The 26,366-nt window shown below is 41.9% G+C and overlaps 2 protein-coding genes across 9 annotated transcripts in view; both read left to right on the top strand.

Moving 5' to 3' along the window:
• Positions 1-729: 729 nt before the first annotated feature.
• C11H15orf61 (chromosome 11 C15orf61 homolog) lies at positions 730-26,296 on the top strand. Of its 7 annotated transcripts, none has more exons than XR_012675181.1 (6): positions 739-1,131; positions 2,966-3,121; positions 3,212-3,288; positions 9,609-9,669; positions 20,908-20,956; positions 26,255-26,296. XR_012675181.1 is itself a non-coding variant. In XM_075159720.1 (3 exons), exons 1-2 carry the CDS (start codon positions 795-797, stop codon positions 2,232-2,234), a joined length of 411 nt encoding a protein of 136 aa, XP_075015821.1. In that variant the 5' UTR covers positions 730-794; the 3' UTR covers positions 2,235-2,281; positions 2,966-3,089. The 7 variants fall into 7 exon arrangements, 3 of the variants coding, with proteins under 3 accessions (XP_075015821.1, XP_075015822.1, XP_075015819.1); XR_012675182.1 differs by lacking the exon at positions 26,255-26,296 and adding an exon at positions 25,837-25,877; XR_012675184.1 differs by lacking the exons at positions 20,908-20,956; positions 26,255-26,296 and adding an exon at positions 11,265-11,659.
• The window catches only part of MAP2K5 (mitogen-activated protein kinase kinase 5), a 140,769-nt gene continuing 127,912 nt past the window's right edge, over positions 13,510-26,366 (top strand). For both annotated transcript variants that reach the window (XM_075159716.1, XM_075159715.1), the window contains exons 1-3: positions 13,510-13,758; positions 20,908-20,956; positions 26,255-26,322. In XM_075159716.1, the coding sequence (XP_075015817.1) occupies positions 13,624-13,758; positions 20,908-20,956; positions 26,255-26,322 (252 nt within the window). In that variant the 5' untranslated portion in view covers positions 13,510-13,623. The remainder of the gene's footprint in view (positions 13,759-20,907; positions 20,957-26,254; positions 26,323-26,366) is intronic.

Below are 26,366 nucleotides of genomic sequence, written 5' to 3'. Positions count from 1 at the left end.
CAGTCTTTTTTTCGCAAATAGAATGTTCATTGGTTCAAAACCTTAGCTTTTATTTAGAAAAATCGTATCATGGAATATTGGTTACGATTTTAAAACATTTCTCTTCTAAGGAGTCTAATACTTTGAAAGAACTATTTTTAACCTGACATCACTGTCAATTGCACGAAGTAAAATCAGTGCAGCTCAATACATTTTTGCCAGAGCGCACGTTAACCTGGCTGACGCTGCAGCTGTGAGCTGTGCCGGCAAGGCGCAGGGTGCTCTCCTCGGCACGCACGCTGTAAACAAAACCGTTTCTAAAAATGTAATTGCCCGATTCTTTGTGACATTCTCACTCGCCGCAACGAGCGTTACCCTGCGCCCCTCTGCAGGCACGACGGGCCCATCTCTCGCGCTGTGGCGGGCGGGACGGCTTACTGCCCCCGCTCCGCGGGGCTGCCCCGGCCGCCTCAGGCGGCGCCCGCCTCACCTCAGCGCGGAGGGCTGCGGAGCGGGCCTTCCCGCGCCTCCCGCTGCCCGGACCCGGCCCTCCCCTGCGGGAGCCGCACACGCCACACTGCCCCGCTCTCCCTCGCACCCACAGACGAGGACCGGCCCCGCCGTTTCCACGGGTCCGGCCGCCTCCAGAGCCCCGTCCCCCGCCCCGGCCCGCCGCCGTTGCCGTGACCCCTCCGCCACCGCCCCTTCCCGCCCTCCGGCGGGCCGCTGCGCGCGGCCGGCGCAGGCGCCGAGGCGGCGCACGCGCGGCGGCCGGAGCCGTTGGTGCGGGGGTGGGTGCGGGGCGGCCCCGCGGGATGCGGGCGCTGAGGCGGCTGCACGAGGCGGCGGTGGGGCTGCTGCTGTGGCGGGGAACGGCGGCGTCGGCGTCCCGTCCCGCCGCCTCGGAGGTGCTGAGCCAGCACCTGCGGCAGCGCGGCCTGCCCCACTGGACCTCGTACTGCGTCAAGTACAGCGCCGTGCGCAACGACCAGTTCGGCCTCTCCCACTTCAACTGGCGGGTGAACGGCGCCAACTACCACATCCTGCGCACCGGCTGCTTCCCCTTCATCAAGTACCACTGCTCCCGCGCCGCCCCGCAGGACCTGGCGCTACAGAACGCCGCCTTCACCGCCCTCAAGGTCCTCAACGCCGGTGAGTCGCGTCCCGGGCCGGCTCCGCGGCCTCCCCTCAGCTTACCTCGCCGGCTGTGAGGCGGGCGGAGAAGCGCTCCCCCTCGGCTCTTGCCGCCCTCCTGCAGCCGGCGGGGGGAGTGAGGCGCTTGAGGCGGGAGGGGCGGCCGCGGGAAGGGGGACGCGGCGGCGGGGGGTGAGGCAAAAGCGGCGGTCACCGTGTCCGCTGGAGCCGGGACGGGGACCTCTCCGCTCCTCTCCTCGCCCCCTGAGGTGAGGGAATCCGCTTGTGGTGCTTCGTCCTCCGCCCCCACCGGGTCGGACCAGGCGGCGTGAGGAGCCACGAATGAACACACGCCCGTCCTTTCAGCAGCTATGAGGACGCAGTAAGTCGATACTCTTTGGGGTGTTACTGAGCTCGTGTGTCTCCGTCCGGTTGCGAGAGAGAAAAATTAAACCGCCCTAAAGCAAACGCGCCAGCGCTTGTTATTTAAATGGCTAACATCAGTTGGTATGGATCATTTTCCGTCTGAAAATCTATGTTCTGTTACCGTGGATGAAATTCTGTCCTCTAAGCAAATACATGAGCACTAGATGAAGCGAAACGGTTTGTTTCTTAGAAGGTGTCTGGGCTAATTTTTTGCATCTTACATACAGACAGTGTCTAATGTAGTGGAGAACTCGGACCACGCTTGATCCTAAAGTGCTGCTGCAATATAAATAAATAATAATGCTCTATCAGCACCTTATTAATATGAAAATGGATATAGATAAGTTTTGAAATACATTATTATTCAAAACTTAGTATACGGATACAACGCTTATTTAAATGGTGACAGTCGCATAACTAATTTCAGCAGTTTATTGTTTTTGTATTTCATTTAAAAAATAAATCTTGTTTGCTTTGCAAGTCTTCAGTGACTTTTTACAAAACATGTCTGCTAGTCTTCATTTTTTGATCTTTCCAGCTGACATAGTGAGAAAATGTAATCATAGAGATTGATTTCTTAATAATAACTTTAAATCTGATTTTATTTTTCCTTCCACACAGTCAGACCTTTTATATGCCCCATCTTTCTTGCAGCTACCCTGCATGTTTCATATTTAAATGATTGGCAAGCGTGACAAAAAAGTCAGCTCATCTCTTCTGAGAATCCAGCTTAAGCACTTGGGTAACTTGAAGCACGTTAAATTTTGTGTTTCTGTACCTTACTGAATTTAGGGCCTAAATCCATCTCCATTTTTTCCCCTATATTAAGTAAAATATTGTTGTCTGTAATAGATGGGTAACTCGGCAGTGCTAAAAATGATGGCACTTTTTATATATACGCTTTTCTACTCGTTCCAGTTTTGTTGGAGTTGGTAGTCTTGACTACTGATCTAATTTTCCCAAGACCAGCTTCATGCTGATCTATGATGTCACTGCCTATTTTCCTTCCTATCTCTACTCTGATACATAGACAAACTCTGAACTGATAACTAAGTGGATGTCCAGGCAGTTTGTGTTTTAGTGTTTGGATATTTTTTTTTAAATTGGTAGAAATCAGGCTGTACACATCACCACGTTTCACTGCTTTCATACTGTTATCCTCCCATTTTCTTTTTCTATTCCTGCGTATTGCTGCTTTTCTTAAGCTGCTTTCTGATTCTTGTGTGCTTGATACACAAGAAGGGTATTATATACTGATAGCTGCTTGTAAGCATTTCAGTAAAGGCAAAATGTTAATAAGGCATCTTTTACAGGAATGCTTTTCCTCTAATTTCATTTTGGAGTCATTATTCTTTACTATTAATAGGTGGTTTTAATTTTCCTGGCTTGCTATCTTTGTATGTAACGTGTTTTTGTCTTTTCTTAGGCATCCCAACTTTACTATATGGAATTGGCTCCTGGTTCTTTGTCAGTGTCACAGAGACTGTTCATACGAGTCATGGCCCAGTTACTATTTATTTTCTAAATAAAGAAGATGAAGGCGCAATGTACTGAAATCATGCCCTCAAGTACCTGTCATTTGGTGGGTTTCTGTGTTACAGCTGCTACAAATACCTACTGCCTTTGACTAAAAAGAACTGTGAAGGCAACTGTGTTTTTATTTTTTTTACAGTGCATTCTTTTACTTAACATGCTGTCTTCAGGAAGCTTTGTGGACTTTTTGGTCATAAGAGATTTATTTTTGCAAAGGTCAGTAAAGCTGAAAAAGTAGAACCTTGGGAGAAGAATTAATATTTCTAAGGGTATTAGAATTTACAGAAGTCAGTGACTAGTACTGCCGAACAAACTTGTGATAATTTAAAGAGATACATCTATCAACTTAGAGAACTGAATTGTAACATGCGGGCAAGGAAACTGTGAATACGTAGACACTTTCAGAATGTCTCTGAAAAGATTAAGCTGCTTAGGTTTAGACTCTGACTAGATGTTTCATAATGCATTAATTGTCATAGTTGCAAGCATGTTTGAATGAATCCATGGCACTGACTGGAAGACTCTTTGGAAAAATACTACCCCGAGAAGTTAAAAATGGCTGTGTCACATTTCTTCAAATTATATTTAAATAAAATATCTAAAATATGTTTTATGCTTGTATTTTTTACAATTTGTGAACTCCAGATATCTGCATTTTTTTTCCTTTTGCTTGCTTTATAGGTAAGCAACAAAACCTAAGTAATCTAGAAGATTTAGTCCCCTCTGCTAATTTACAAATTGCTGATATTTTTAATTAATACAGGAGAATGAGAAGAATACTACCCTCATTTTTTTTTTATGCAAAATAACTCATTTCTCCAGCTGTAACTGAGCACAGCTGTAACAGGCATATACAATGATGGAATGACTTAAATTCAGTTGGAAATCTGGGCAAAGAAAAAGATTTTAGGGACTTATTTGGATAGTGGAAATACGAAATTATTGGATAGTAAGTTCAAACAACAGAAACACCTGTACTGGTGCTTAGTTTTAGTGCCAGCGAATAATGCTGTCTATGCCAAACCCCACGTCTGGTGACGTATGTTGATTATTCCAATTTTCATAAGTAGGAGGATAAATGTAAAATGGGTAGGTACTGTTTTTGGAGGGTAATCACTATTCCTAAATAAATGATTATCAAGCTATGACTACAGTATAATTTCATTTAAATACTTTTTTACTTAATTCCAGATAATGGAACTGTTTCCCACTTAATGAAGCAATACATGTAGTTTTTCTAAAAGCAACACTAAATAAGACTTTAATCAGAGAAGCGCTTGCACTGTTCTATTTAATTTTCTATTTAATTTTGGAGAATATCCTTGAGACAAGTTAAATGGGTGTCAAAGATGAAGAGATGGTGTTATAAGAAGCCCCATTAATAATAAAAATGACTGTTAGCATTTTTCTAGAACTGATTTTCACTGTATTGGATAAAGTTAAATAACTGCAGCTCATAAGTTTAAAGTCAAATACTGCTCATTCATTGCCACGGATCTTGTCAATATCTTGCTGTAAAGGTTAGTCTCAACGCAAGGTTGATAAAATGGTTTTTAATTACCAGACTATAAATACAGCTCTTCATTGGAGTTGGACGTCCACTCACTGCAGCTTGTTTGATTTCTGATAATGTGTACTGCTGACTTTGCTTACCTGTTTTTCAATAAATGCAGGCAACATGACTCCTTGGGCATACAGTGATGGGCAAGTCTCCTTAGAGAACATCTTTGACAAACTACCCTATTGATTACTGCAATTCTGTGCTGCTTGCAGCATTAAATAGAGACTTGATTTCTTGTTCAATGATCTCACTGTGTAACAATTAAGCAAATGTAATATTTTCTTGTATTACATGAAAATCAATAGACCTCTTGCTCTTATGAGGTTGATCATGCTAAAGGATGAACTAGAAGATGTCTGAGGGCAGAGTGCAAATATAGTATCGTTCATTCATTTCATTAAGGCTTGTATGTGACCTGTTATAGTACTTGAGAGGGAAAATATGCTATTTATAAGGGATAACGCTTGAGTTATTAAATCATGACAAAAATAATTTTCAAGTATGAATATAAACCTACTTGCTTGTCTTCAACCAAAGGTAAAATATTTCATCTGGCTTTCCTTCTCTTTTTGCTACCTACTTAGTATCTCTTTTTATCACTTACCTTAAGTTTTGGCCTGAATGCAAGACGGAAATGTTGAGGGCCAAGAAGATCCAAGAATATTCATACCATCTTGTCTAAAAAAATCTCTGTAAGGCTCTGGGGAACATGGGAATGGCAAGCAAGGATGAGCATGCAGTGTGTAGTTCTCAGCTGAACCTTTGCTGCTTTACCTTCCTAATCCCCATCACCATGCTCGCTTGCCTTGTAGCTGCTGACTCCTAAAGGGACAATACAGTACGAGGAGAGCAGGGTCTCCTGTTGTGGAGAAGTCCGAATGCTTGAACTAAAGAGTGTCCCTGAAGTGGGCTTTAAAGATGAGCTTCTAGTAGTTTAATTGGTCAAAGATTTGCATCTCTTGCGTGTAAGGTCCTTTGGGGTTGTCTAGTAACCCCTTTGCTTCGAAAGACAAACTTGTAGGGAACCAAACTTCATCAATTCCTCTGGTCCAGAATAATTTATTTGTAATCGTTTTAATTGTCAGGTTCCTTTTTGAATGTATTACACTATGTGTATGTACTGTATGCAATATATACTGGTGTTGATACTTTTTTTTTAATAGATGACTGAACTACGAAATGACCCTTCTAACTTTTTACAGATTTGATCTGCGCCATTTCTATTTGAAATAAAGTGTAGTTTATCGTGTAAGTCTTGCCTTAATTATCTCTTTACTGTATTCAAGAATGATGTTTAAATGAGTGAGAGATGACATAAAAAGGCAGAGAGCTTTGTTTCACCTCACTTAACAACTACTTCAGATAAATGAAACCTTAGTCTAAACCCAGAGGATCAGGTAGCTGCTTCTTGTAGCAGTCTTTTTAAACAGTAATGACTATTGGGGGCATCCTATCCTAAACGAGCGCTTAGCATTACATCTTACCTAGGTCAATCGTCTCAGATATCTGAGTTAAACTGTGTTACTGTAAATTAATGGAAAATGTAACTGCGCCTTGCTGAAAGATCAATGTCCAATAAAGGCTGCACAATCAAATCTTGTTGCAATGATTGAGGTCCTTAATTGCCTTTCAAAGATAAGGTGGTAATCAACATAGGTTTAACTGATCTTTTTTACCAGTTCAATTACATGCTAATGACTACAGCCAAGTCAGGATCTTTAACTACTTATACTTATTAAATCTTGTGTTTGTTGTGAAAAATTACTTAAGCCACACAATCGATAAAACCCAGGTCTTAATTACTATATTTCACTTTTATACCTTTTTGTATGTTTGACAAATGTTTCACTAGAGACTGTATAGCACTAATGATAGTACCCCAAGAAATACTGTTTTCTGTTACTGTCTACTCCTCCAAATTATGGTAACACATGGGTGTTTCTATGTTTGTTTTAAAGAAGTGTTGTGACTAGTAATGCAAACATGTTCTAGGCAGCTTATTGTACTTACATATCATTTTTACACATAGTAGCACTCCTTTTATCACTAGAAGATGTACTATTTGCTATCCTTCAGATGGACACAATTTCAACATGAAGTTCTTTTTTCTCAATGTAAATTAGTAATAGATTTAGATACTAGTAAGGATTGATATTGCCAATTGACTCTCACATTGTCTCAAAAAGAAGTTGCTGTGTCCCCTTCTTCTTGATCCCCTTTCTTTCCCTGGAACAATATCCAGTGCTTTTCTGCAGAGGAACCTGGAGCCCACTCACCTTTCATTGACTTAAGCCCAAGTTAGATCCATCCTCAACTTGCTTTGTGTGGTTGACCTACTGTAATTCTGAGTGCATTGCAGCATTAGGTAGGCGCTTCGTGTTTTTCTTTGGTCCTTGTTTTTGCATATTTGTGGTTACTCTGCATGCAAAAGTTGGCAGGCATGAACAGATCTCAGTTTCTCAAGACTCCTGGGAAGTAGAGCAGCAGTATCCCACATTTAACCACAGAACTATCTGACGAAGTGGTGTACCTGTATGCAAGTGTGCTCCCAGGTGTGCTTGCTTAGGCTTGCCAGGCTCACTTGTGCTCAGTGAACAGTATGAATACTGAAAAATTTGTAAAACGATAGCTACGTCAATAACCTTCACCTTGATTTGAGTCAATCATTTGAGAGAATCTGTCAGTCCTTTCCAAGCTGTTATGGGCGAGTACACTGGTATCAGCTAATTTACTTACTCAAAGCAGTTCCAACTCTGAGGCGGTGGAGTAGGAAGGCAAGTTAATCACTCATCATCAGAGAGAAAGGCTACTCTTTTTTGTTTGTTTGATTGCTGAGGTTAAAGAAGTTGGAGAAGGGAAGGGGAATGATGTGGAACTTCTGGAGCTCCTACAGGACAATGGAGCAGAGGAAACATTCATTCTCTGACAAATGTACTGAGCAAATGAGAGACTTGGCAAAAACAGCCTCAGTGGAATAGAAGGGGTGGGGTGGTGTCAGATGGAGAAGGATGGATTTGGTAGGAAGGATGTCTAGAATGGGACTGAGAATGAGCAAAAAATGTCAGGTTTTAAGAAGTTGCCTGCCTCAGCCTGGTATTCTTCAGCTGTAAGTATTCTCACACCTATTGATACTCCTTCCTTCGCTTTCTGGAAAAGGAGACAGAAATCTAGAGTTCATTATTTCCACACTCAGAAGTGTTACTGCATTTTGTCACGGACAGATTTAAAATTTCTGATGAAACAACTGGAATTTATTGGAAGCAAGAAAAATGAAGTAGAAAAGTGTGAGTTGACTAAATAGTCCCCTTCGAGAATCTAATAGCAGTAAAAAGATCCTTGATGTCTAAATCTCTTTGCAAACTGTAACTATAGATCTCCCTGATGCACGTTATTACTGAATGAAACTTAGGTATTCCTTAATACTTGAATGCCCTTAGGCCTCTGGTTTAGACCAACTTTGCCTGAAACAAAGGAGATTTTGCTTCTTATATTATTTACTTTGGCCATTTAATTTAAATTGGCTTTTGCTGTAATTCCTTAATCATGTTCACTACAGAAAAGTAAATTAATAATTCTGAGAGTTGTCTTGATTTCATCCCAAAATATATGTATTTATGGAAGTAGATGTCATGTTACACTTTCTTGGGCTGCATTGTTCAGTTTAAATACACCTAAGAAAAAGGGGCAGCTTTGGCATTACAGCAAGGGGAATGTAGAACAAAAATCGTCACTAATATATTCCAAGTTTATTTAAAAGGTTTATTTCTAGAAAAGAAAGATGTTATTACTGTGTTTGCATCTGAGTCTTTTAAATAAAGCATGTGTGCAATAGAACATCAAAATTTGCATTAATGATTGGAACACTCAATGTCAATTACTGACCTTTGTGAATTAGTAAATGAATAAATGCAGCTGAAATAAAGAGGGCTAATGTATCACAAAATATGTATTACTCATAGATGAGTGGAGTTTAACCCTAATTATTTATGCTAATACATCATAATGTTCTAGTAAATGCACTGTGATACGTATTTAGAAAGTAATGATGTCCGTGTAGCATCAGAGCTTTCTGCAACAGACTGTAAGAGATCATGATTTTGTCTGAGTTCAAGTTACAAATGATCCAGATTATTAACATTTTCAGTGACAAGGTTGTCTTATAGAAAACTCAAATATATATATCTGTTCAGCATTTAAAAAAATAGAGGAAGCCACTACGGTTTGAAATGATGGAATACTCTGTTATTCAGCCAGTTTGGATCCATTATGGTTCCTGGTTGCTTGATAAGTAGATTACAGTAAAAGTGATTTTAATAGCAATTGCATCACTTTAAGCACAGTTTATGAGCCCTGTTCTAGTTCATTATAAAACCAATTTATTACTTTCAGTGATATTAATAATCCTAATAGAATTAAAACTGTAAAACATGATTAAAAGCAATCCTTCAGACAAAAAGTCTGATCCAGGAAACGTTCGAGTTTAAATTTCAAAATAGACCACTTTTAAAGAACACTTGAAATTTTTGAACAAGATTATAAAATATTGCAAAGTCAAACCTATTTTTATCCTTACAAGAAGAAATACCATTAGATATGATTGTTACATGCTTAGTGATTCATGGGCCTGGTTATATACATGCTTTGTGATATATGAATTATTTAGTAAGAAAAATCACAATAATTTTGTTGTTACTCAAGAATTTATAGGTTGACAGAAAAACAATTACACAGCCCCTGAAGCTGGTCTGATGGGGTACAGTAACATCATTAACGATACACAGCCATTTTTGCTCAATCCAACTGGTATAGTTTACGTTGTAATTTTTTAGTAATTGGGTATCATATCTAGGCTTTAAAACATACATAAAACGTGCTTGTAATCTGCTTTATTTCAAAATGTGTTCAAAATTTAAAGCAAAAGCTAAACATTTAATAATTCAGCCTAAATCAAGTTTGCTGTTTTTTTTTTTTTCAGTTCAAGATGAGTTTACTATAAGAAAGAATCGAGGCCAGATTCTGCTCCCACTGAATTGAAAGTAAGATCAATTTATTTCCTGATACTGGGTTCACAAACAATCCTTTGCCTCTTTTTCCAGAGAGTCTGTGCAAAGTGTTCCTGCCTGCTCAAGCCCGTGCAGAGTGACTGCAAGGGGCAGTGGGAAGGCATGGAAGGCAGGCAGCTGGTTTTCTGCAAGTTTTAACGCAGGTTTTAAGGGATCTTAATCTATACGTACACTGATCGAGCTGGTACACTTGGGTGATTCTTTCCTGGGAGATGCATTTTAGAGAAGAAAATCTGGACACTGTTGACCTACTTTTCTCATAAGCCTAAGGGAATTCAGTTTGCTGCACTCACTGGCAATCTGAAGATGTAGGAAGGAAAAAAAGGTGAATTTCACCATGATATATTATTTTATCAACATAGAAAGTTATGTATTAATCTCTTTAAAAAGAAAAAAAAAGACATGCAAATGTATGCTACTAAAGCAACGATTAGGTGCCATTTTCTCTAGGAAATGAAGAGCTTATCCTTTGTTATGTATAATACCTATCTAGAAACTGGTACAGGGAGGAAGCAGAGATGATAAATTGAATTTAGTGAACCAAGGACTGGCATTTAGATTCTGCTTCCTCCGAGTCTGTTTTTTATACTATATCTGAATTACACGTAATATAGTGCAGTACTGGTAATACAGTATCCCAAAATATTTTTAATAGTTAAAGCACTGAATAACTTCTAGCACACATAGTTAACAATCATTAACTATTTAGTCTGTTACATAGTACATGCATGCTATTCCTATGTCATAGCTGGGCAACTTCTAGTAGTAGTGAGGTTAAAATTTCCTGGAGGTGCTCAGTAGGAGCTATAACGAAAACGTAGGACTTTCTGACTCTATCCTCAGCTTCTATCCAACGGTCTGAGCACAGGACTAGAGGAAATTAGTTTTGGGTCCTAATGCTGGTTGAAGGGCACTTCAACTCTTGATACAGCCCAGTGCGATTGGCATAATTTACCTGCTTTCGTTTCCACTGAATATTTACAATGGGCATATTGTAAGGGTTATTATAAAAATAGCATGTAGCATGTATGTAAAGAAATGCGGTATAAAGAGGACTATGTGAGTTATAAGCACTGCATTTTTCACCTGCATTGGCCTGATTCACTCCTGAAATTGAGCTCACATCCCTCCACCAATGGCAAGGAAAACCTCCTAGATACAGGTCCTGGAACAGGAATATTCAAGAATAGGGCCACGGGAGTCAGCACTTTCTTTCCTCCCTCTTCTTTTTATGGAGTTTTGGTAGAGGGACTCAAAACTTCATTATATGATGTCTGTGGTAGTGAAAAGATAAAAAATGACTTGTGTTAGATAACTTCCTTTGCAGTGGGAATTAGAGAGGGAAACAAGTAATAACTTATTTCCTTCCTTTTTGAGGGCCTTGCAAATTATCATGATGACCATGTTCCAGGCAATCAGTGGGGTACAGCATTTTTTCCTTACCAATCACCGATACTCCTGTGAGATTCTGCAGCATGGCAAATCTAATAATTTTAGTATTCTTCTGTGTCAGCATTCTGCTTTTCCTTGAAAACAAACATTTATTTTCTTTACATGGCCATTTCCAGATCTCCTCTGTCCTCTCTAACCGCTATGGAAAGCAGCAGAGAGCAGCAGCAGACTGCAGTGAGACAGTTGTTCTTGCACTTGTAGCATAAAACCAGCCTGGGAGTCAGTGGCACTGATGGAGGATATTTCCCCCACACAAATAAAAATAGAATTTATAGAAGTCATGGGCTTCATGATCCTCCTGTAATTAAAGAACTGATATATTGTTCCTTTGCAGATTTTGAATGTTGTTTCATTGTGGATAGACAATAACTTTGGATATGTAATTGTAAATAGGAAATCCATGCATATTTCTTGCTGACAGCATGTCATCTGGAGAAAATCAGGCTGCTTAATTATTTTTTTCTGTGGCTTTCTGGAATTCTTGAACTTCCTGTGTCGTAAACTTTTAAAGAGGAGAGTCTTGGGGCAGTCAAATACTGAACTTTAAGAATATTTTATAATACATACTAAAGAATATCTGTGGTCTTGCTACACAAATTTTTCCCCCACCGTTGAGGAAAAATATAAAAATAGATTTTGGTGAAGTTCTGTTCTCATAGTAGCAATTCTGCAGGATGGTAAAATAAAATTTAACTATTTGTTTCAAATGTTGGTGTAATTAGAATGAAAATTTCTTAGGACAGATGGGTTTTAAAGAAATACATGGCAAAACCAAACCTGTATCAAGAAACACATGCTTGATGCGCTTTACTTTCTAAAATGTAAAAAACCTTTAAGTTTGATTACAGCTGCATCAACACAAATCAGAATGGGGGATTAAGGTTATGATTAGCCCTGGAAAAGCTACATAATATTTATGCAAATTTGGCAAATTGAGTTGGTTTTCCCCATAGTCTTGTAAATGAAAAAGACATTTTAGAAAAATTGTGGTTCTATAGAAATTCTATGATTTTGGATCCTATTCTTTAAAATTTAATAGAAAATGAATCTGATTGAAATGAACCTGACTGAAAGGTATACAGGGACTGTAGGTAAAAGGTTCATTTGAACAGAAAGACGTCTGTGTGGGTAGCACCAATCCCTTAGATACTTAGGAGTTGGGGCTCTATTAATTTCTAGTGTAGGAACTAAATTATAAAGTTATTGAACAGAGAGAGAATTTATCTCTGCTAATGGCCATTGAAAAACCCTTTTTTTTCTAAAGCTCAAACAAAGTAGAATTCTAATATGAGGAAGCTTGAAGATGTTTCAGGAATTAAATATACTTTCCATTTTTTCCTCCCTCTAAATTGATAATATAACTCAAATAGTCCAGTTTGTCATACATGATCATGTAAGAGATTGTGATAAAATGTACAGATCAATAGCCTACAATTGAGATTAATGCTCTTCTCCCAGTAAAAAGAACCGGAAAGTTCAGCGCTGCAGAGCTGCACAGAGTGGAAAGCCTTCCCTCTAGCTTCTGTCAGGCAAAAAAGCTTTTTTTAAAAAGCTGCACATAGCATATCAGAGATCACATAGCTGTCGCGCTGAAACACAGAACCATTCTTTTCTGCTGCCGAGGAAGCTGGACGTAAGTTTTTAACGGGGATTTTCTTTCGTCAGAGCTATGCTTTAAAACGGACTGTGTTTTGAAATGGACTGTTTTCAGCTGCCCCGCTGAACAGACACGGAGAAACTCTTTGATGAAAGAATTGTACCTGCACATCAGTATAGGAGGCATTTAGCTGAGTCTCCTTAGTTTGTAGAAAGAGCGAAGTGCATGGCAGCTCTAGGCAAAACTGCTTAAAGCACGTTAATACAGATGTTTAGATGTTAGAGCGATGAGCAGAGCAGAGAGTAGAACTGCTTCCAGTGCCCCAATTTACTCGTTTGCCTTGTAGTCAGGGTCAGACTCGGTCGCTCTGAGGCATGAGTTGGCCAGAGGTTTATGTTTGCATATGTGTGTGTGTTAGTTTGAATAGCCTGAAGACAAAAGCCCCGCCAGTTCTTAAGGAGAAGCTGTCACTGGAGGGGACCCCAGTTCATGACTCTGAAGACCGGCAGCACTGGGGACTTCTTAACTAATGCGGAGTCCGCGCCTGACTCTGATTGCTGTCTCAACGGTGGGTTTCCTCTTAAAAGTAGAAGACATAATGAGGGGAAAAAAATTAAAATCCGTGCCTCTCGGCGTCCGGAGCGATGCCTGCTCGTTCCCCGGGGGGGGCTGTCACAGCGCTGGTGGCCGCCTCCTCCCGCAACATGGCGCCGCCTCCGCTCCCTCCTCCTCCTCCTCTTCCTCCTCCTCCTGCCGGCCCCTCCATTTTGGTTCCGGGGCAGCGAGTGCTTCCTGCGGGCGGGGCGGGGCGGCGCAGCCTCGGCCCTGCTCGGCAGCCCCCGCGGCCCGCCGCAGCATGTGAGCCCGGCGGGGCGGGGATGCTCTGGCTGCTCTGCGGCCCCTCCCGCGCCATGGAGAGCCAGGCGCTGGTGATCCGCATCAAGATCCCCGACGGCGGGGCCGTCGACTGGACCGTCCACTCGGCGCCTCAGCTGCTCTTCAGGGACGTGCTGGTGAGTGCCGGCGGGGGCGGCAGCCCCGGGACGCCCGCCTCTCGCTGCCCGGGAGGAGAGGGGGTGGCCGGGGCGCGGGGTCTGCGGCTCCGTGAGGGGAAAGCGGTAACAAAAAGCCTCCCTGGAAGGCGAAGGGTGTTTTTCAGGGACGGGCTTTTTGCTGCCTCGTGTCTGCAGGGGAAGCGGTCAGGAGGACCCGAACTGCAGAGCAGTGGCTGGAGGGGGGGTTCCCCCGAGGGGTCGAAGGTGCAGCGAGGCCAGGCAGGCAGCGTCCCCGTGCGCCTTGGCGTGGTGGGGTGATCGCAAGGCATCGCTTCGGGGGGATTCGAAAAGTTGTCGTTTGGAAATGAGCGCTTCCCTGGCTCGGGCACGGTGACTGTGCGCTCTGCAGGCGGGCTGTAGCTCTGCTCGCTTTTGGTGATGCTGCCCGTTGCTGTGCCGCGGTTTGCTGCATCTCCTTTGCCCTGAACTGCCCTCAACCCCTGCCTGACTTATTTTCTTCCCGTCCGCTCATCAAGTATACAAGGATCCTGTGTTTACTCAGAAATGGCAGTGGATATTTATCCCACTTACTGTTTCTTCTTAATTGCATCCTTAGCCCAAAGAAAAGTCTAATCCTTATGTGCAGGTCATACTTATTTTCTTCAGGATGCCCTCATCTTTCCTACATAACACATCTCTGCTAGAGACTCCCTGTGCCCCTATTTCTCTAAAGAAAAATCTTCCCATACTACAGGTCATGTGCATGTTTCATTTCTTCTGTTGTTATTAATATTGGAGAGAGATTCTGCAGTTCTCTTTCAACGTGTTGCATTTTACTGAGAAGACAGGTGGGGATTAAGGGGTTGATTTGCTGGAAGATGTTTGATGTTGGGCCTATAGAAAATGGAGAGGTGACTGGAGCGGGTGGCAGATGTTCCAGGTTTCATTCTTCCTGACATTTAGCATTATCCAAGACTTTCTATAGATGGAGGAGAGGGAGCAGAACTTTTGACAGATCAGTGAGATTGTTGGGAAGGGCGGTTTCCCCTTGGAGATTGCTGTGGGTTTCCAGCGGTTACACAGCAAGCCTGGGACAACCCGCTCAACACTTCAAAGACAAGTGATGCAAATCTGAGCCAGGTTTACTCCACGTTCTGCTTCATGTTTTCCTGTTTTTCCCAAATAAAGTGAGATAATCACTGATGCTTGGACTATCCTTTGGCATTTTAGAATTATTGGAAATTTGAGTTTGGTTGTATTACTTAAAAGTAAATAGAGAAATGTTGTCAAGTTGAGGGCATGGCTTAGCAAAACCATTTTGCTTTTTCATCCTTTTTTTCATCCATTCATGAAACCATTTTCATCCTTGTTTCTTCAGCAGCTGGGGGTACCTGGTCTTTAAACTTGACCTGTGTAGTCTCTTTAACAAGTAGGTTGAAAAAAAAAGCTGTTTAAGCTTAAACTGCGTATGCAGCAGGAACCGGAGCCTATGGTTCAATCTGAGCCTGTGGCTCTGCAGGGGTGCTGGCCCTGCAGGTGCTCCAGGAGTCTTTGGGGTAGCAGTGAGGTATGGGGACCCGTGCCTAAAGCTAGAGAGGGCTCCAGGCAGCACAGCTGTAACTCAGTGGTCAGGCTAATCTTACGTGTGAGCCTCGGCACCTCAGTTTCTGTTGTAGCTCCTGTAGCTGCTCCATCAGGTTGCAGCTGGGGCCAATGTATGACTTTTTGACCTGAAGTTAAAATAAACCTGTGTGCTGAGTTGTGATACAACACTAAGGGACAGCATGCCTTTTGGAGCCAGGTCTCAAATAAGCAGAAGTACAATAGTACAGCTGCTGAAACAGCTCCGATGCAATACTCGTCTTGTTCTGCATCGCTATTGGAGTCACTGAGAAAAGAGGAGGTTTCTGGTTCTTCCCCCTCTGCACATGATTTTGATGCTCATCTTAGTTGTTTGTTTGTAGCCATCTACCAGAGCTACTTTTTAAAATGTATTTTTCCAGTTATGAGCAGGTTGAACTTCCTGTTTCATGGCATAGGTAGTAGCTTCTTCAGTCAGCGGATGATGGTGGAACATGACAGGAGTGTACGTTGCTGGTTTTCTTAAAAAATCCCAGTTTCTGTCGTTATACTCACGTTCAGCGATTATCGATGTTCTTCCCAAACTTCTGTGATGTTTGTGTAGGAAGCTCTGCACACGAAACATTTGGTGATGCCCATTGCCTGTGCTGTAGGCACTTCTACCCCAGCCAGGCACAGCTGATGAAGCGGGGAGCGGTACCCTTACGCAGTTGTTTCATTTAGCACAGCAGAGCACTAAGGAGACCTGCACCGGGTGGGTGGCCACGCGTGCTGTTCGCTGTTCTACGTGGCACAGGTCGAGGTCACTGCGTTAGCAGTATCCTGAGAAGATGCAGCTGCCGCAGATCGCCTGTGGTTCTCTTCACCCAGCTCCTCTGCAGACGCGGGTCTGTCTCCAGCCATCTGCACACCAGATTATTTCCACCCACTGATAGAAGAATATGAATGGTTCCTGGGTTGAAAAGTCCCAGCTCTTTGTTGAGTGAAAGTGGATAGATTTCTGCGTCAGGTCACATCTGTATTGGTGATGATAATTTTCAGTTATCCGCTGTTAGGCCATTGCATTGAGGGTAGTGGAGACAGCAGTACCTCCGTCCTAGCAAAGTGTTGGATTACATACGGTGAGTCAGTAGGTGATGACACATTTCTCGCCGTCAGTAGAAATCTCAGTTGTGGGGGATGACGGGTGTTACGCCAGTGTTCAGCTGGGAGCGCAGCCGTGCAGTAGTACTGTTCGATGATTGTCGTTTTCATGTCAAAAACCCTCTCTTGTGGACTGTGAAATCTTAAGAGAAGAAGGAAGAAGTTTAATAAGGTCTGAACTGTCTCAAGGCCCTCATTTGTCTAACTGATTGTGTTTCAGGAGTTGTGTGCCATCACAGTATGCATGTGCACTTAATTTATCTGGTAACTACAGAAATCAAATGACGTAAGGCTCCGTACACTAAAGCGTGGTGGCATCACAGCTGGCATCACCTATGGCTGGGGGGAGGAGGCCTGAGCGTGGTGGGGAGGGCAGGAGTGGGGCTGACCCAGACTTCTGTTGTCCTTCTGCCTTCACTGTAATTTCCACTCACCTGGTAGGCAATTACAGAGGGCTTATGTGTTAGAGTATCAATTAAAGGTAGTGTGGAGGATTGAGACATTCCCTACAAAGGTAAATTACTGAATAGTAATAATCCAGTCGGACAACAAGGGAAACAGCGGGGTCTATGTCTCTAAATTCAACACACAGGAATGCAAGGTATCCCTTTTTTCTTGGCTCCTGCTGTTTGGGGCACAATCAAGCTCTGAATAATCCCCGTAGTTTGCCCTGTTTAGCGCTGATCTAGCTCTCTGTGTGGTGGTGTTCAGGGCGCAGCAGGCTCAGGCCTGCTCCGTGTACCTGCAGTCCAGCTGGTCTGATGGGAAGTACCATCTCGCCTTGAACTGCAGAAGCACGTTTGCTAGCCGGTTCTGAAAACCAGGTGCATACCCCCAGCTCTCTAGCACTGATGGGAACTGGGGGCTTGCGGGAGCCTTGAATTAGCTGTGTAGTAAGGCAGTTCTTCCTTCTAAGGTAGGTCCCATGGTCTGCTTTGTATTAAGAAAGCTCCACAAAATTATCTTTGAGAACAGCAAGATTTTTTTTTTAAACATGATTTTTGTTAATTTAGCATCCTAGAAGTGTAACAGCCTTGTGAATACAAACGAGCGTAGCCTTGCAGGATTTCAGGCTGGCATGCAAGGTTATTTCCATCTTCCCTTTTCAGACAACAAGTTGCGGTATAGAGTCTATGTAGCCATAGAATAACCTGTTGGAGACAGGAGCCAGATGCTCAGTGCAATGCCGTATGCACTAAATAGCATATTTCTTTATTTTCAACTGCTCTAATTCTGTCTCTTGGAGGAGCCTTTACAGGTACTAAACTGTGTAGCAGGTATTCAAACTGGAAAACCTGATACCTGCTGGTTGGTGCTGGTGGTTGGCCCGTGGAAGCGGCACTGTTTGCATGCTGTAGGTTAGGCATCTTCGTGATTACTTTCGTAAACTGGATGCTAAGGGCTGTTCTTCATAATGTCACTTTAAATATGTTCTGTGTGTATCAGCTTTGCAGACCTGTAAGTTAGCAGTAAACAGATTTATGTTAAAGGCACCACTAAAGGAATTACAATGAGCTTATTTTTTTCATCAGGCTGTCTAGATTCGTTTGCACTGGCTGTCACTGGTGTATTTAAGCACTTAGTGTTAATTCAGGATAACTTCAAGTTTTAACTGAAATGAGAGTAAGGGCCGTGGTTTCAATATTTACACTGTTGTTTAAAGCAGTGCTTTCACATTTTCTGCTTTCTTGCCCGAGATAAGTGCTCCCTCCACAGCTCTTCTAGAGAGCAGATTTGATGGAGTTCTTGTTTCAGCTGCCGTTCCCTGATTTTTCTTTTTATTGTTAGAGGCTTTTCAGTTTTGTAAGATAAGATAGAAGCTATCGTATATGTGAGCCCACTTGAACAATGTCTACAAGTTGTGGTATTTTATTGTTTGTGATCTCTGTTGTGACAGTAGAAAATGCATAATCTGTTGAAATTTGGAGTAATCCTTTAAGCTTGCGTCACTGAGAGGTCTGCTGAATATTTGAGCATGGAAGTCTTAGGTAGCTGATGAAAATACTATGGTAACAACAGAGTAATGGTGTGATTTCCCTCCCTCCCACTCCCTGCAAGGCTAGTTTTTCTCAGCGTTGATTTGATAGAAATATTGAAAGTTGACCAGAGCAAAGTTTTTGTGGTTGTTAGTAGGTTTTTCTTTTTCACTATTTATTTAGTCTAAGGCAGAATTATGGTGTATAGTTCTTAAATTAATGTACTTGGTTATTATTAATTTTAAAGAAGTCCCAATATATAGAAAAAGTTATTCTGAATAGGGAAAAAAAAAAAAAAAGAATTTACCATCACTGTTTCAGTGCTATCACAGCTTTGGGAGTCTTGGAGCTTTCCTAGCAGACATTTGGGGCCGTCAGACCAGTCTCTCTCTCAGTGCCATGCTCACACACCTCTTAAATACAGTTTGTAACTACCCCAGAATTGGGGTCCTTTTCTGATAACAATTTTTAAATCCATTTAATGGAAGCATCTGCGTGCCCACATAAGAACGTTTTACAAGTGGCTTAAATCTAACACAGTTAAAGTGTGTTTGCTGAGGAATTTTCAATGTTTAACTAAATGGATTTAGAAATAATTAGTTAACAGCACAGCCTTCTGTTTAGGCAAGACTTTAATTTCTTATTAGGGGCGGAGGGTGCAGCTCGGCTGCCTTTTGACAGAGGACCAACAGAGCTGTCAAACCCTGTAGAAGTATTTAAATGAAAGAATTTTTGTTAACATGGCAATGTTTTGGGGTGGGTTTTTTTCTCCTTTTTTTTGACTCCACAAATTTACAATCGGTATCATTAGAATCATTAGGTAAGCTGTGTTGCACATCTTTTGTCTTTTTGTATGTAATTAATAGTTTAAATTACATACTATTGATTTGTTTTAGCATCTAAAATGAAAAGACAACATGAGAAAGTTTTAGAAATATTATTTGCTTCAGTTAGCTCTGTGGAAATCTTAAGGTTGCTTTTGCTGCTTTCTCATTGTATTAATTGTGCCTCTTTAACATTGCACAGAATGTTTAATTTCCTGGTTTTTAGACTAAATATAAAAATAGAGAAAACAGAAGTGACAGGACAGCGATCACTAAAGCTTTGATACGGGGGGTGCTTAGCACCCCAAGATGCTCACAGTGTACGTACTACAATAAATATTGTTGTTCATTAATTTCTAATCACTTTGTGACACTGTCAGTGGAGAGATTGTCTGACATGAGAAATCAGGCAGCAGGAAGGAAAAAACCATGCTGTGCATTTATGCCGTGCCCTGACATGACATATTACAGCCTCGCAAAGGCTGACAACAGCACATACACTGGGAGGCCAGGATGACTTCGGTCTGAGCAGATATTTTTTCACTGAATTTTGAGTAAATGCTGTATGTAAAGGCTAAAGAAAAAAGAAAAACTCTCCTCTTGGTTTAGTTGTACAGGAAAGGCTTGTGTTAGCAAAAAAATCCTGTTTTGGATCAGAGAGGTGCAACACTTGGAAATGTTCAGTGTGTTTTGTGATGGGCTTGTGTATGTGCAGCTCACATCTCCCTTAAGAAAGGGATTGCATGGCATGGCTAGAACGCTGAGGCTGGAGGTTGCCTTCCAGGTTAGTACTTCCACTTCTTCAGGTATTTTAACCTTATTTCCTCCAGGGCAGCCAACGTATTTGAATCCATCTGCCAAGTTTTGAAGAAGTTTAAATTCCAATTAAGAGTGACGAAGAGCCCTCCAAACTTTCTGGCTTGCATGGCGTGGAGAGCATCTTGAGACCCAGCGCTGTTTTGCGAGGCAGCAGCAGGCAGCTCGGCGCAGCTGCTGGCTCCTGCGGCTTTCCCGGGCAGTTGTGGAGTGAAAGCAACAAAAATTCGTTCAGTCTCACAGCTACTGTTTTAATTCACGATGGCAGCCCTAAACCCACCCAGAGCTGTTTGTCACCCTGTTGTTCCTGAGCTGCAGGCAGGGCAGGAGATGGAGCCGTGCGATGAGGTTACCTTGCGGTGGGAGGGAGGACCAGGACGGTTGTTCGGAGGTGGAGAGGAGGAATCGGGGTGAGCTAAGCAGGGGGACTGAGAGAGAAAATGTGCTTTCTTATGTAAAAAAACATTCAGAAACTTCTGTTTTTATGACTTACCGCGATGAGTTAGATGTAAATTTTTTTTATAACTTACAGACAAAATCGATTCTTTAAACTGCAAGAACAGACAACACTGTCTTGTTTGCAATTATGATTGAGTTATTTAAAAAGAAAACAGTTTTCCTCAAGGTAACTTGGAGAGGAAGGAGAAGAGCACCGTGATTTGTACTGATTTGTGTTGTGCGCTAAAAAGTTTGTAATTTCGGGGCAGTGGTGAGTAGCAGGACTTTAAGTCTCCTGCCTGCAGCTGGGGACCAATTAAGGTGATTTACTCTAAATCATCTCTGGCATTTCCCATTTGATATATAGCTAAATCTTCTTTACATTTTAGGATGTCATTGGTCAAGTTTTGCCGGATGCAACGACAACAGCATTTGAGTGTAAGTATGACTTGTATAAACTGTCTCCTTTGTCACATTATAGGGCTGTCATTTTTTAAATAAATAAAGTTTATGTTCATTATACGTTACAGTTAAATATTTATGCATTAATGTAAGTTTAATGATGATACTGAACGAAGCAATATTTTATTATTTAATCACATCTTGAATGAGCATATTTCTACAATATAGCTTTAATTACCAGCATGACCTTACCATGCTCTTACTCCTCACTGCAATTATATTGCTTGAATTAAATGAAAAGTATAAAGCACCTGTAGGTCTAAGTTTAAAATTTTAATCCTCCATTGGAAGAAACCAAAAGAGCAGCAGCTTTTACAGAAATGGTACAACGTGCAGATTTTGTACCAAATATAGCAGCATTAGAAGTTAATGTTTCCTTTCACTGGAACAAACGTCTGTTTTTTGCTGGAAGGACTGCTGTGTTTTTAGTTTTCCTTTTTTCCTTCTGCTGGGCTCAAGCTAAATACATCATCTTCTCTGTCTCCCGTGCAAGAGCGGGAGGTGTCAGTAGTTATTCAGCTTCAGCTCCTGGAGGAGGTATGAGAGCAGCAGGAGAATGGCACCTGGTTAGGCTTGGGCAGTAGTGATAATTTCTAAAAGGCCATGTGGGTCTGGCTAGAAGCTGGGGAAGATAGCTTCTGCGTCTGATCTGAGCAAGCTGTAGGTTGGGGTTGTCCGTAATGGCACTTGCACATCATGAAGGTGGTTATATTATGCTTTTGCTGAATTAGGAAAGCTCTCGGTGAATTAGGAAAGCTCTAAATCTATAGATTTAGACCTATATCTGCTAACATCTATTTCAGCTCTGTTCTTTGAACCCTGTTCATTTTTATTTTTGGAGGGATTCCTGGGGGATTGTCCTGTCTGGAGAGCGATAAGCTGCAAAGAGGAATGAAACATCTGTGTCTTAGGGGATAAGATACTGAGCTAGAGTTTTCTTCCAAGTGGAGAAGAAATTCTGCTATTCCCTTTTAATGCTTATTATAATTTTTTTTCTGTGTAACTCTGTTTTCCTTTGATTAGAGATGAAATAGCAAGAAGGAGCTGGAGGAGATTAGAAGTGTTACTTGAGTAAGGTAGTGATGCTGAAGGTGAGAGAGCAGATACGACAAGACAGGGCCTTGCATTCTTATTAGCATTTCTCCCCTTCTTAGAGCTTTATGGATAATTCTGCCTGTAGATAATCAAAGGAAACATTGGTTTATGATCCTTAAGTACTATTTAGTGCTTTCCATTTTTCTTTCATTTTTCTTTTCATATGTTTGTGTTTTCCTGTCCTAAAATACCAGAAACCTAATAATGGAGGTTGTAAGTGTTACGTCTCTGTAGCCTTGACATTTCTCCTGCCCTGCTTTTTAAAACAAGACTTTCTAAAGAGACCTGAGCAGAACCAGGCTCCAGACCTTGCCATTTTTTTTTGGTTTTATGATTTGTTAATTTTTTTTTTTTACATACCTCCCACATCACACATTAGCTTTGTTTGAACTTCATGCACCAGTAGCAGTCGCTGCAATCAGGGCAGTAGCCCATATTAATGGTACCATGTGTAGAACTTTCCTGGAAATACTTATTTTGTTGTGTCTTCTAACATCTGCTTCTGTGCTTTCAGTTCATGTCTCTAGTCTGCCATTTACATCTGCACAAAACCATTTCCCCTGCCATTTAACTGGCATCTAAAATATGTTATGTATATTGATGCTTGATTTTTCTGGTTACTTTTTCCATATCAAATGGAATCAAATTTTACCGGCTTAAGCTTCGTTCTCACCTGCTTCATTGCTTCTTCAGATGTGGATAATTGCCATCCAGTGCGGGCTCCTCTACTGTTTGTTTAGTTATTGTTATCTACAGCGTACCATCCATTGCAGCTCCTACCTGGGGCTGCACTTCTCCTACTGTTGGACCTTTATGTGGATTTCACCACTGTATTACACATCACTACAAATAAAATCACTAACAACATATGGCCTGTTATGATCCTTTTATCCAAACTCTGCCATTTTGTATATTTGTGACACACTGCAGATTTTGTGAAGATTGCTTCATAATATTTGTTTACCATCTGCTGCACTCTATTTGGTATCTTGCAAGGATTTCTTCCTCCATTTTAAGTGACATTAGCAAAATCCAGCCAATACGTAGGATTTTTTGGTTCTACTTTTGCTTCCCTAATGTGCTGGAAAATCGTATTGCTGTGCTCTAGGCAAGTAGAGAAGCCTGGAAATCTTTCTGAACCCATGTGTCATATCTAGCTAGTTTTTGGGCTGTGCCCACTTAAATGTCATGATAGGGTGGCAAAGGATCTCTGCACAGATATGAGAAATATTTTTTTTTTCTGGTTTTGCTCTTTACAAGCATTGCCTGGCTATTTTAGATTTGGCTTTTTTAATGCCAGGTAACATTTTCTGCCTTTTCATCAACATATTTTTAATTTATTCTCTTTGTACCACCATCAGGAATTTTGCAGTTCTGAGAACTTCAGAGTTAATTTCTTAGTCATTTGAAATGAATAATGTGTGGGGTTTTTTTTTTTTAATAAACATTTTGCAAGTGGGCTATAAGAGTTTCCCAGCTTTTTTTTTCATTTTTGGTGGTCCCAGCTCAGTTTGTTCCCTCAAGCCAGGCTTGTTTAACAGCTTTTATCTCCTTACATTCATCTCTCTCTGTCATGTGTTTCCCCTCTTCTGCATTTTACTCTGATCCCTTCTTGTTGATGCATGGCGTTCGTTGTGTTCGCTATTCCAACAGCTGCTTCTTCAGCTTTTCTTACTCCGTTACACACTGCGACTGGGACTTGGGTTTCGGCCAGGTAGCAGTTTTACAACTCCTCCTCCTTTCTGCCTAAAACGTTTCCAGGCAAGGAAGCATTCAGTTTCAACTCACTAACTCTTCTTAATCTTTTCATCATTCATGACTCGCTGCAGGCTGGTAACCCTAGCAAGTAGTTTTAGCAATCTGGCAGTTCACCAGTTAAATTTCCACGAGACAAGGCTCTTGTAGGACATCGCTGTGCTATCTCATTCCTTTTCCAGCTTCCATGTTTCCAGTGTCCCATAGCTCTCTTCTGGTACATTTTTGAAGTGTAATTCTAAGGTATTTATGTTACTTTTTTTCCTTATTATTTCTGTCTTGTTGTTTTGCTCTCTCTTCTGCGTTGCTTTGCTTTTTTCGTTATAGCCTCAGAATTACCTGCAAGGTTTTCAGAGGCAAAATGAACAAACTCCTTTTCTCGGGTAATTTTAATTTGTTGACTCAGATCTCTTCCTGGATTCTTGTGCGTAACTAGGAGCAAGAGTGAGTTTTCATCCAGGGACATAATGGCGCTTTTTAATGCTGATGTAATACGCAGGGGCTGTGATTGCAGAGAGCACGTGTATCGGTTAGAACACGTCTGTAGAGATGGGGACAGACAGACAGACTGCCCCAGTCTTGCATCCTGAGCTGGTCAGGAGCAAACCTGCGTTGGTCCCCAAGCCGTATAAATTCACTCGCTCATCTCCATGTCCTCACCCTTTGATATTTATCAGGTGTTTGAAATACGGGGGGTGTGTGTGTTGCTCCTTGATTTCCCGGTGCACGTTAGCTCGGGCAGAGTGCTTTTCTTTTGTCACCATACGGCTTTCTGACCAGCTTGCTTGCAACTTGGAGCACGGGCGGAATTGCTCCTGTCTGTCCCTCCTTGTGTGTGTGGACGTGTCCTGACACACGGAGCCCCATCAGCTTTCAGGAAGAGGTGGGGGTCTCAGGCCTTTTAATATCCCAACTCAAATGGACCTGCGTGTTTGAGATTCCCCACGATAGATGTTTTCTGGCCGAAAAGGCGTGTGAATTTGTCAGCCATTCTTTGGTATAAGTTGGATGTTCTGTTACTGTTTTATTTTCAAAGAGCTCCTTCTCCAAAGGGAAAAAACAAATGTAAAACTGGGGTATACACCAGTGTGCTTTGTGGCTTTTTTGTTGGGTTGTTTTTGGTTTTGTTTTTTTTTTAATAAGTATCTGAGGAAGATATTTAAATTGCAGCAGGCAAAAATTGGAGACAGATCATTAACCCCTCCCTTCTCCCCCAAAGCTAGAGCAATAAAAAGAAATTAACATTTTGTAACTGATTTGGAGGGGAGGGGTCTGTTCCGTTTGTCTGGCGACTGGTGCAGCTCTCCCATCGGTGACAGCGTACAGCTTTTCACGAGGACCGGGGCAGGAGAGGAGGACGGGGTGCCCACTGCTCCCCTCGGAGGGAAGGAACCGCACGGGGTGTCTCAGCAACTGCGTTGTGACACTGGAGCGTGTTGTTGCACCAGCTGGTGCTAATGGCGGGGATTGAGCCCCCTGGTAAATCTGCACCTGCTGAATCCCGCCATATGTCTTTGGAAAGTCTATTCCTCCTTCAGATCTTCATATTAATAATTCTTTCTGAATGCCTTGCTCTGCTGGAGCCTTTCCGAATCTTGCTCCCTTTCCTCTGGTTCTGTTTCTACAGCAGCCTCTTTCCTTACGCCAGAAGCGCCTTGTGTGGGCGTTTGTGGCCGTGCCCGAGCCGCCACCACGAAACCGCGATTGCCTGGTAATGCTGCCCGTGCCTCCTGCCGCCTCCTCTCCCACAGCTGCGCTATGGGCAAAAACACAGACTGGTTTTGCTTGTTCACAAACTTCTGTCTTCATCTACATCTCTATATAAACATTGCATATCTGTGCCCATGTGTAAGTTACAGTTTTTAAGTCAGCGTCGCTGTGTCGTGAAGAAGCAGAGGTGCCCGTGCGCTTGACATAGGGCAGGTGATTTGAGGTGGGGTTGAGAGTAAGACCAGAAGGTTTTAGTGGGAGGAAAACAATTTAATTTTTATTTTTTTAATTTCTAGTAATTCTGATGAAAGAAACTGCCAAAACGTAACTCCATCTGGGAGGATCGAAGCACACTCAGGAACTTTACTTTGTTTGCTGTGTCAAAAGAATACTTTGATGGGTTTCAGCGAGGGGTATTACAGCGTCTGTAAGACTCTCGGCTTCTGGAGAGGTTCTGGCAGTAAAAGAACTGTTGAGAGCCAAGTTTTGAGCACTTTGTTCATGTCCCCTTTTTAGATGTAATTGTAGTCTTTATTAATTAATGTTTGGAGTCATTACACATTATTATTTCAGAGTACGTGATTACCTGTGTAGTTGGCTTATATGTTCTTCGTATTTTTATTTGCTTCTAAAAATCCTGGTAAAAACCTTATGTATTAAAATTGTAAATATCCTTCTTCCATTGTTCATGAATGTAATACATTTCTTTGTTAGATGAAGATGAGGATGGTGATCGGATTACTGTTAGAAGCGATGAAGAAATGAAAGCCATGCTATCCTATGTAGGTATAGTATAACAAATGCTGGTATTTTCCATGTTTATCAG

This window comes from Calonectris borealis, chromosome 11 (genome assembly GCF_964195595.1).
Source record: "Calonectris borealis chromosome 11, bCalBor7.hap1.2, whole genome shotgun sequence".
NCBI lineage: Eukaryota > Metazoa > Chordata > Aves > Procellariiformes > Procellariidae > Calonectris > Calonectris borealis.
Note: the sequence above shows the minus strand (reverse complement) of the source record. Positions and strands in the feature narration are given on the sequence as shown.

What these genes read in the sequence shown, in the direction of transcription:
- C11H15orf61 (XM_075159718.1), top strand. Translation starts at nt 795, where the DNA reads ATGCGGGCGCTGAGGCGGCTGCACGAGGCGGCGGTGGGGCTGCTGCTG. An exon ending in CCTCAAGGTCCTCAACGCCG is followed by an intron (nt 1,132 to 2,965) that starts GTGAGTCGCGTC and finishes GTCTTTTCTTAG; the next exon opens with GCATCCCAACTTTACTATAT.